We start from the raw sequence: 11,439 nt of genomic DNA on the forward strand, positions 1-11,439 counted from the left end.
CCGACGTTAAATATCGCCCGGAGACTTTAACACCTGGTGAAACCTCGTAGCGGCGGCGTTCGGCTCCACCGGAGACACGGAACGCCGCCGCGGACACTCCTCGCATTCGTCTTGGCGATTCCAACATCCCGAAATGTCGCGGCTTTGAAGTCTGGTTACAGTTTAGCATGTTTGGGAAGCGCGTGCTTCGTGAGGCTGTCTCGCGGCGCTCCCGCTGCTTACATAAGCCTGATTTATTACCCAGGAATTTGGCTCCGGAATCTTGGTTGGCTGCCGGGACGCTTTTAAACAGCTCATCCCAGTTTTAGCCAAACGGGAAAGTGGTACCGAGCTCTGTTCATGCTGCGCTAACCGGCTAGCTACCGTCCCAGAAGTCCAGGCAGTGCAGGTTAGCGACATTAGCTTGGTATTCCGGTGCTTCCGTGGCTCCCGAGCCAGGTCGCTAGAGGGTCCGGACTCTAGGGGACCCGGCTCCCAGAACCTGCTGTCCACGTGAGCCCTCATAGACCCGAGCCGGAGCCTCAGTTTGTTCTGGTTCAACAAACAAAATGTGAAGCTTTTTAGCGGCGCCGCCGTTTGCCAAACGCTTTCGCTCTTCCCTTTAAAGCCGAGCCAGCAGCTGAATTTAGCCCCGAGACGTTTGGGCGACGTGTTCTCGTCGTAAATTACAGCTTCAGACAAGTTTCCTCTGCGTTGCCAAGCTGGATTTCTGAAAGGCAACGTCCTTGCTAATGGCTAAAGCTAAAGCTACTACTGTAGCAGCCACTGGGGTGACTAAGCTAGATAGTAGTCCAGTTTGGTCAAAACTAGAGTGACAAAAGTAAAAACAAGCGGGTGTTATAGCTGCCGTCGGCCACCGGGGGCGCTACAGGTGCTATTAGCGGCTATTTTAACAGGTTTTTTTTCTATATTTTTCTGTATTTTTCTCTCTGCCAACGTGGCCAATTTGACGCCAGACGCTATCGAGTTAAAACTGCGGCTAAAACCGCGCAGAGATGAATGATGTCTTTCCCCTTTGATCTTCTTTGTTTCTATCCTTCACTTAGAACACAGAAAAGAACGTTTGTTTTTTTTTTATTTAAAAAAGAACAGATTTCCTGGAAACTTGGTATTCCCGCTCCGTAAATCATCCCTCAAAGGCAGCAACACGTGTCGGCTGCGTCTGATCTGCATCTGGTTACGACCCCAGCAAGTTTCCTCAGAAGCTAACAGGAAGTCACGGTCTAGACTCCGCCCCCAGCTGCTGTTGGAACCTTTGAAAATGTGTTTAATTTTTAAATGTGCAAAAATCCTGGGATGTAGAAAAAAAAAAAAGGGGGGAGAAACGTGCGGAACGCTCTGGGAACGTCTGTTTGGAACGTCGGGATTGAAGCTAAAGGCTGCACGTGTGCTAGCATTTCTGAAAAATGTAGCTTTTATTGGTTTTTTTCTCTCTTCTTCTTCACCCCCCCAAGCAACAAACAACCAATGTTTGATACCAAACTACTAGCTTAACTCTGCTAAGCTAAAGTTGGAACAGTGAGATTTGAGTCATCGCCGATTCCAAAGAGCGGGAATGAGTCAACGACGGACTCATGTTTGCTGTAACACAACGGAAAAGGGGGGCGGAAACAGCTAATTTCTCTGGAATGTATTAGCATTCTTCTGAGAGCGTCCCGGCGCTACGTAGCAGCAGCAACGCTAATGAGTCACTTTTGAAACATTCCAGTCAGAGTTTTACGGGTCCAGGATTTCAGCCAAAGAGCTTTCAGGAAAAAAAAGCCCCACCGTTGCCACGGAGACTATCTCTCGGCTTGCGCTGTGGTACTTGGACGAGCCGTTAGCGTCTCCAGCGGCTCACATAAGACGAGTTTTTGTTCCATCCTTCCAGAACTCTTTCCGTGGCGTTTCTGGGAAGGCGACAGTAAACCTCCCGCGACACCTGCGACATTTTCCAGTCGACCAGCATATGTGCTAGCTAGCCTCCGCTAACTGTCAGTGGTACAAAAATATAGTGACAACTTTATTTAGACAGAAAATCCATTGGCAGGCTAACGAGGAAAATGTCCCGATTGACAGCGCCTGCGAAAGGCTACCGGGCCTGCGAGCGGTTGCTAGCTGTTTGCTAACGGCTTATCGTTAATGTGCGCTAAGGGTAGCGCTGGCGCTCCTCCACAGCTTCATATTTGTCATATTTCCAGCGTTAGCCGCGTCTGTGCTCATCGAGCCGTCTTTATTTCCATCCATAGCTACAGGATAGCATCGATGACATCATGCTAGCGCGGTTAACCGTTTACAGTCGCGCGTCTGTGGAGGGGAAACTACAACTGACAGTTTCAAAAACAGCGACATCACTTCCTCATCAGAGGGGAAAATGAACCAATGAAAGGAGGAATTTTTCCCCGATCCCGGTCGCTTCAGAATTCCACAAACGTCCCGGGACCGTTTCAGCACCTTCTCGCTCTGGACCTGCTTCAGTATGTGGGTCAGCAGATGGAGCTCGTAAACAACAGACGAGGAGGAGGTTCTGGATGCTCCTCTCCTCAGGAATGAGCGCCGGTCCTCCGCCAGCGGCGCTGACGTCAGGAGCGGCCTTGGGTCAGGAGCAGCTGGCTGCTAATGAACGCGGCCACAGGCAGAAATGTGGGCGGAGCCGCGGCGAGGCTGAAAACACGCCGGCAGGTGTTGCGTAATCAAAGGTGAAGCGAGCGAGGTTAGTTTGAGCGGCGAAACGGAGGCGTTCCGAGCTTTCCAGCGTCATCGGAACGGTTCGAAGGGCACATCTGGGAGCCGCGCTGATCCAGGAGGCGGCTTTTACTGTAACACATGTGTCAAACCCGGTCCTGGATCCTGCCGGGGTTTCTGTCCCACCGGGCTGGAAATGCTCCCGGTGGGTTAGAAAACCCGGCAGGATCGACACGCCTGAAGAATCCACCTGTTGACGGAAGAGCCCGGAATTCTTCTCCTCCTCTTTTCAGTCTTTCTCTCCCTTCCTCTTTGTGCTAATTGGCTCATTTGGCCCCGCCCCCACTGACAGCCAGCGACTGACAGCCAGCGACTGACATCCACCGACTGACGGTCACCGACTGACGGCCAATTTAGCATCTTTTCGCGTCAGTCTGGTCGTCGTCAGTAGTTTTATTAAACCCGGACAACAAAAGCGCGCAGCCGTCACTGCTGCTAGCTGGGTTAGCTGCGTCAGGGCTCCTGAACGGACCTCCCAGAGTCCTGATCAGGTTCCGGATCAGCACCCGACCTCGTTAGAAGCACCTGAATCCCGTATTTCTGTCTGATCCCAGGTCAGAGCTCCCGAAGCTGTCAGAGCCACTCAGCCCCCAGGAAGTGAAGCAGGTGCAGGTGGCTCCTCCCACAGGTGGACCTGAGCGTGTGTGTGTGTGTGTGTGTGTGTGTGTGTGTGTGTGTGTGTGTGTGTGTGTGCGTGCTCCACCTCTCACCCTCGCACACATTCCTCCAGGTCTGATATTCAGCTGCGGCCTTGGATGACGTCTGGCCCGCCCCCCCGCTGACCTCGCAGCGGCCCATCTGCCAGCAGGGGGCGGTTCCTGGTCCGAGCGAGGCGCCGCTGGAATCCTGATCCAGACCCAGGAGGTCAAGAGGTGAACGTAAATATTTACAGCTGCTGCTAATCTGCTAATTGGGCCAAATCTGCCGTTTAATCCGACGCTCTGGACTCCTGAGTTGAGCCGGAGGCTAAAAGTTACTACTGAGTGTTAATATTTCCGTCACTGCAGGTTAGCATGTGCTCTGAAACAACTTTAGAGGCTTTAGCATCCAGCACAATGCTAGCACGATAGCAGAAACAGTTCAATAGCATTGTGCTCTAAGCTTCATCAAGCTACAATGTTCTCACACATTAGCTAACCAGACAACCACCTGTTGTGCGCTGTGCATCACGTGCATTAGCCTTTAGCGACGTCGTTTTTCTTCCTAATTTGCAGCGCCGTTAGCCTTTTAGAGACGGTTAGCCTCGCTGTACGGTCACCTTCACCAGATGTTTATTGAGATCCTCTTTTTCACGTTTATGAATGGAAATAGCGAAACGGTTATTTCCCCGCGGCACTCAGCTCTTGCTAACGTGCCAAAACAAACATTAGCGTTACCCAACTCAGCAAAGCGCATCTTCCAGGAATCCCGAGGAATCCTGAAGGCCCGGAGCAGCCGGACCTCGCAAACATAGCAAAACTCTATGAGATAGAAGGGACAATAATCCCTTTTAGTGGGAGAAACACACGGGAACCAGGAAGGATCCCGTCCAACATTTTCCTCCCCCATCCGAGAAGGAATCTTCTGTTCTCAGGGAAAATTCCACTTGGCCGTCCAAGACGGCGTCCTGAAACACCGTTAGCCTCGATGGTGCCGTCTGTTACGACTTCACGTAAACACCCGACAGCGAACATTCGAATAAATCGGCCGAACTCGATTATTCGGAGGATTCGCAGGTTCCGATATTAACCCAAACTTTTGAGAGTCTCGGGAATCTGGCTAGCTATAGCCACCATGGATCTGCACCATTTATCTGAATGTTTGCCCTCTAAACAAATGCTATTATAGCTGCTAACTTGTAGCTCAGGAGTCTTTCAACATGTCGGATCCCTCAAGGACAGGAGACATATTTAATACCAACAATCCTCCATGCGTGATGCTAATGTGGCGATCCGTTTCAATCGTCTAAGAGTTATTTTTGAAGCTAATTAGCAGGGGGGAAAAAAAGCGGGCTTGACTTCAGTTTTGCCGTCATGCGGCTAAGCTCATCAGAGGAGTGCTTCGCTAGCTTGTTCCGTTATTTTGTCGGAATGCTTGGAAGGGACAGGGCTTTTACCGCCGGTGTCATGATGTCAGCCGGCAGCAGCCAGGTCGAGTAACTAGCCAAACGCCGCCAGTGTGGTCCTCGCTAGCAGTTCCAGGGAAAGTTCCAGATGGGGGGGGGGGGCGGAATATTACATCAGCCCTCAACACCAAAATAACCTCGCTGTTTATAAGCTGCACATGTGGAGGGTTTAAATGGCAAAAACACGCTGTTAGCTGTTAGCATGGGCCAAACGGCCCCTCGTGTTAGCACAGTGGGGCTAGTTTTCTCTGTAGTTATAAAGAGCTGGTTCAGCCACATTTATTAAATGTACTTATTAAATGTACAAACTTATTAAATGTACTTATTAAATGTACAAACTTATTAAATGTACAAACAAGGGATCAGCTGATAGAGGCGACTCGCGGCTCCGCCTCCTGTCACGTGTTTGTGTTTACATCCGCCTTCTCCTTGAGTCGCTCCAGTCCACCTCCGCCGGTGTCTTGGCGCCCTCTTGCGGACAACCGTGGTACTGCACCTGTAGTGCCGCAGGCCGCCGCTGGAGGGCGGCAGAGTCACAGTCCAACTCTGTGGCGTGACAGAGAACTATTTATTCTAAAATGAGGAATAAAAGGAGCTCAGAGGTCCCGACCTGCCGTCACCTTTGAAGCGTCTCACAACCTGAGCAGCACTTTTTGGCATTTGTGATTGTTATTTCTTGGCTATTAAAGCGGCGCGGTAACGTCAGCTGTCAGCTAACTTTAAGGTAAATAAGGAGAGAGTGGGGGGGGGGGAGTGTTTTCTCTCTCATTTGCTAACATTTCGCATGTAAAATTCCAACTTTCAGGTGTCTTTGATGGTGTCGGTTGAGGAACGCCGCCGCCGCCGCCTGATGAGACCAGCACGAGTGTCAAAGGTCAGCAGGTTGTGGAGGTGACGGCGCTGACGAGGAGGACGAGTTAGCATGGCGCTACTTCCTGTCCCCGCCAGCTCGGAAGCGAAGCCACTTGTTTGGTTTTCGGGTCTTTGGCACCGACTCGTAAACACGATCGCGCCGATCCGTCAACAGCCCGGCGGCTCAGGCGCTGGGATCAAAGGCGAAGCGCATCACTTCCTGTTGCCGTCCAGCGCCGCGGCCTCCCGTTCTCGCCGCCTCCGGCTCCTAATCTCCACTGCGGATGCAAATCATCAAGAAACGTCCCGACCGAAGATTTGCATTAAACAAATGTGGGGAAAAAAGGTCATTTTGAAACGCTGCCTCCGGGCGGCTGCGGCGGAGTGCCGCCCTCCTCACGCCGGAGTTAAAGGCGCCGCCGCCGCCGCGCCACGCTCAGAACGGTGCTGCACGCCGGGAATTACCACAGCCGGGGAGAGGAGAGAGAGGCTGGCGTGTGTGGATGTGTGTTCGCACGTGCGCGCGTGTGTGTGTGTGTGTGTGTGCCCAGGACCATGGAGGCAGGTGAGTTTCATTCATTCCCGGAGCTCAGGAGGGAAAACGGGAACTCCCGAGGCCCCGGATTACTTTTAATCCTTAATTACGGGCGGAAACTCTCCTAATTTTTCCGTCCTCGTTGATGATTTCCTCCAATTTCAGCTAAGTTTTCGCGTTTTAAAGGTAAAGACGGGCAAAGAGGTTCGGAATTCTTGCTTTTAAACTCTCGGCAGGGATTATTGATTTTTGTGTTGCTGGGAATGTCGAGGTCTTAATCTGCCGGATTGATCGGAAGTTTGTCGGATCCACTCGGGTTTCTGCGTCGGTGTGAACCGCCTCATTTCGGCGACCCCATTTGCATGGCGTTCCCTGGCATTTCCATGATATTCCCACGCCGGCGTTCCCGGACGCCGCTAAAACTGTGGCGCATTCAAATGACGACTCGTTTGTGGGAAATTGGACGGACTGTTGTCCGACTGTTCCGGGGACTCACCGCCTGTTTCTGTATTCCAGATTATTCCAAGCGGGTCTACCAGGGCGTCCGGGTCAAGCACACGGTCAAAGACCTCCTGGCTGAGAAACGTTCCCGGCAGACCGCCGGGCCCCGATACAACGTAAGAGCCGCCGCCGCCGCCACGGCGAGCAAACGCCGCCTTTTGTCCGTCTGTCCCCACGTTTTGTCCCGCCAAGCCAAACACGGCGGCCGTGCTTCGCCGTTCCGTTGGTGTCGCCATTGTTGATGTTTTGGTTTGTTTTGTGGAGCAGCCATGCGTGACCCCGCCCCCTACGCCGACCTTACAAAGGAGCACAATGCTCCCCGCCGCCGCCGCCGCCGCCGTGAGCTCCCGCAGGTGGAGGAGGGGTGGGAAGGCTGAGGTGGACGGGAGCAGAAGAATGGACAACCTATGCAAAGTTTGATCCGTGCGCACCTGCCGGCTCGCATTGTCCCCGCGGCGGACAAACCTCCCATTGTTGCCACAGAAACGCACGCCATCACGCTGGCGACCGCAGCCTGTAGACGCCCGCTCGCACAAGCAGGACGGCCTTTTCATCCCCACAAAAGCCCTCTGACACACAGAGATTCCCTGTTTGTCTTCTGTTTGCGTCGGCATGCCGACACTAAAGCTACGCAGGCCAGCGGCGGTGGCGGCGGCGGGCCTGAGGGGGCGGGGCCAAGTGCGAACAAAAGGAAATATCATTAGATGCAGTGAAAGGTTCGTGTACACAGACTCAAACGTTAAACCACAGTTCACGACCATCCCCAACGGGGGACACGTGAGCTCACTTTAGCATTTTGTTAGCTTTAGCGGCGCACCTGCTAACGGCCCCAGCTGCTTGTCAGATCATTGATTTTGTCTTTTTATTGGTTCCAAGACAAAAAGATTTGCATGCTCGGATATTGGCCTTATCTAGCGTAGCCTAGCCTTTGATGCAAAGCAGCGCTCGCCGTCCGAGCTTCATCTGCGACCTCCAGCGTGAGGAGGAGGAGGAGGAGGAGGAGGAGGAGAAGGAGGCAAATGTGGCCGTCAGGGGTCAAACAGAGGAGATGACAACAGCTCCAGATGTTTGAACTTGATCGTTAGTGATGAGAACGTCAATGAAACATTAGCTTGTCTAATTCAGTCAGTTAAAACAAATACCAGTAATTTAAGCGTTAGCATCACTTCTTAAAAGATAACAACAAAGGAGAAATAAACAGGCTACGATTTCTGTCCGTGGTGGTTAAAATATATCATTTTTAAAAAAACAACAACATAATTTTATCCCTTAGCTAAGTCCTAATGCTAACACTCACAGAGCTCCTGGAGCAAAATATTTTATTTGGAGCTGTTCTGAGCTACCGTGTGTGGCCAACTGACCTCTAATGCTAGCTGAGGTGTCGACTGAGTATCAATGCCAAAAATGAGCTAATTAGCTAGCCCTGGTAGCTCACGCTACGTTTAATATACGGCGTCGTCAAGCGGCAGCTTTAATTAGCCGGAGTCTCCCCACTAGTCACTCATCTGCTTCGGCCCTCCGAACCACCTTTTAGCATTGCAGCTATCATACATATGGGTATTAGATTAGCATAAGCTAACAATTTTATAGATGTTGAGGAAGCATTTTTTTTTTAATTATTGAGGAATTAAGGTTGGAAAACAGCATTAAAAACATGGAACTAGCGCTAAGCTCATTTTGACCAGTGACCCATTTGGAGGCCTAGTGACGCGGCGGCGGCGTAGCTGCTAGCACCTTTAATGTGAGGGAATAAAAGAGCTTTGAGCTGAGAACAAACCCTGACCAGAGTTGACCCGGTCGTGTGAGGACACGGCAGCACGCAGAGCTCTTACATCATCACGCCACATCTGGTCCCCCCTAGCCCCGCCCCCCCTGGCGTGGGGGGGGGTCAGAGCTCAGAGCTTTGGAACGGGAGGGTCCAGGAACGTCCTGAGCTGATTTCCATACGCTCCCTTCGGAGCCGCACTGAGCCGTAGCCGCGCCGCAGGAGGAAGTCTTGGCTCCTGCAAATCACATTCAAATTCTGCCCTCAGGATTTGGTTAGCTCCCGGCCGCCGCGGCCGTGCTATCGGCCCTTTCATGCTAGCAGTATGCAAAGAGGAGCGCCGCCCCTCCGGGTTGAGGGGGCAGCTGGTTCCACAGCAGGAAGCAGACCGTTGATGACGGAGGTCATCTGTGGAACATCGGCGTTCCCAGGAGCCCTTTGATCAGGGTTTCCAGGGTCCCCCCCCCCCAAAATGCAGATTTTTGGAAACCCGACCTCGGTCTAGACGGATCAGAAAAGGCTCCAGAACTACTTCCTGCCCAGAGAGTCCAGAACAAACCAGCAACGTGCAGTTTAACGAGCGTCAGAAGGTCGTGGAGAAAACGACCGGCCCTCCGATGGAGCCCTGAGGGACGCCAGAAACCAGATTAAAGCAGCTCGAGGAACAAGGAAAGTTTATTTCGTACAAGAGTTGAAACAAACTGACGCAAACAAACAAAACCAGATCTGGGTTTGGTTGCTATAGTAACGGGTGGCTTTGGCCCCTACCCCTCCGCCTGACCCTGCTCTGGAGTAGAAGTCCGAAAGGTGCTGATGTTTTCCGGCTCTCTGCTTGTGTCCCCAGGGCGGCTCCCCCAGTCCATCCTCCCTGGTCCAGGTTCCAGGTCAGACTCGCTCCTCCCCTTTGAGGCTTCTTCTTCTTCTCCTGCTCCTACGATGACGACGGTTCTTCCTTCTCCTTCCAGGCTCCCACGTGCTGCCCGGCTACTACGGCATGAGGCGCCCCTTCATCTCCGACTCGGACTTCTCCAACAAGCAGTTCTCGCCGGACGTCTACTCCACCACGCTGGCAGGGAAACCGCTGTCCTGCGAGTCCGCCGCCGTGGGCGGGTACCCCTCGCTCATCGACAGCTACTACCCAGAGGCCTTTGGCGAGTACCGCAGCACCGCCGCCTTCTCCGCCCCCGGAGGCTCCTTCCTGCCCTCGTCGGCGCTCTCGTCCCTGCTGCCGAGCTACGTCGGAGAGTCCTCGCACCTGTTTGTGGTACGACGGGTCCGTCTGGGGGGGTAGAAGAAGAAGGAGCAGCTGTTTATTTTGGTTTGTCGGACCTCCCGTCACAGTTTTCTGGTCTTTTTCAGAGGGATTCGTGGGACCAGTCAGTCCCAGAGCCAGTGTCCCAGGTGGAGCCTCTGTGCCCCACCAGCCTGGCCTCTGTTCCACCCTCCATGTCCAGCCCAGACCCCCCCGGGAGTCCGTCCCAGTACCGCTCCCCCAGCCGCTCCTCCTCCATGAGCGGTCAGCCCTACGCCCTGCACCCCCTGGAAGATGCCCACTACCACTCCTTAACCCCGAGCACCTCCTACCCCCTGGCCTCCGCCCCCTTCCCCTGCCCCCCCTACATGAGCAGCCCCATCGGAGACCTCGTGTCCAAGATGGGGACGGAGGAGACGCCGGAGGGGCAGGTGGGCCTCAGCGCCGACGGCGAGGGGCACCCCTGCTGGCCCAAAGAGGACGGAATGAACTCCTGGTCCCCCTACGAGGTCAGGAGGGCCTTCTGACCAGGGAGGGGGGTCCACACAGACTCCCACAGCTGCCCGATGTTTTGTTATCTGGACTTCGTTTTGGACGAAAAAAAATAATCTTTTCGTTGTTGTTGTTTTCGTTTTAATCCAAAATTAATTTCACGCGGATTCGTTGAGTTCCATCTTTGACCACCAGGTGGCGCCGTAACAAAGACTGAAGCTGAGAGGAGCAGGAGGGGGCGCGTTGGGTCGGGATTTTAGCTTTTTTCTTCCCTTTTTGACTTTTAAAAGTTTTCCGACAGACTTAAAATCGGAAATTCTGCTGTTTCGACACCTGAAAAACTGATTTAACGACCAATTAAAACAGTTCTGAACCTCAAACGCTCAAAAACCATCACTGGAATTTTCTGATGTTTTCAACATCAACATTTTATCCCTTTTTTTATTGCATTTTGATGAAAATATCAGCAAAAAAAGAACAATTAAAGGTTGAATCAATCTGGGCTGTAAAAAAAGGGCTGTAAATATTTGTACAAACGACTTTTTCCCTACTTTTAATTGTAAAGTTTAATTCTGCTATAACTTCATTTGTTGGCGACCATTTATTTTAATTTAAACGGGATTTATTTGCCTGTTTAGCGAGCTGATTAATTACGCCTGATTAACCTTAATTAACAGCAGAAAGTCCCAGCTTGACACTATTGAGCACTAGAAGAGATCAGAACTTATAATAAATACAAGTAAATTGTGATTAAAGTCGGTTTATTTAAACGTCGGGATAAAAGTAAAGTTAATTCTTCCTGCTGCTTCTGTTAAACATTATTTTTTAATGAATTTTGATGCGTTTAATCACCTGATAACCTGGAGTCGCCGCTGCCTTCTGCTCTGCGGCCGCACGGGGGCGCCGCTGCGGCGGCTGCGGGAGCGGCCCCGCAGTCCTGCGGAGGTCTCCGCTGCTGGGACAGAGCAGAGAAAGACGGATGAGCAAGTGTTCACCTCAGAGATGCGGCGGACACTCACGCACACGCGCACCGAGACGCAGGAAGGCCGCGGTGAGGCTGAGAAATGTGCGTTTCTGCGGAGAGACAGAAAATAAACACTATTATTTTAAAATAAACATCGTCAGCCGGCTCAATTAGTCTGTAATAATAAAGGAACCCACCTGGGGGGGGGGGGGGGGGGGGGGGTGATAGTTACGGGAGAAAACTAAAGAGT

The 11,439-nt window shown here is 52.3% G+C and overlaps 1 protein-coding gene across 1 annotated transcript; it reads left to right on the top strand.

Moving 5' to 3' along the window:
* The first annotated feature begins 5,718 nt into the window (after window positions 1-5,718).
* pou2af2 (POU class 2 homeobox associating factor 2) lies at window positions 5,719-10,933 on the top strand. The gene is made up of 5 exons (XM_011618089.2): window positions 5,719-6,245; window positions 6,732-6,832; window positions 9,326-9,365; window positions 9,447-9,745; window positions 9,841-10,933. The coding sequence occupies exons 1-5, from the start codon at window positions 6,236-6,238 to the stop codon at window positions 10,258-10,260; spliced, it is 870 nt and encodes a 289-aa protein (XP_011616391.1). The 5' UTR covers window positions 5,719-6,235; the 3' UTR covers window positions 10,261-10,933.
* Window positions 10,934-11,439: the final 506 nt, after the last annotated feature.

This window comes from Takifugu rubripes, chromosome 11 (assembly GCF_901000725.2).
Source record: "Takifugu rubripes chromosome 11, fTakRub1.2, whole genome shotgun sequence".
Classification (NCBI taxonomy): domain Eukaryota; kingdom Metazoa; phylum Chordata; class Actinopteri; order Tetraodontiformes; family Tetraodontidae; genus Takifugu; species Takifugu rubripes.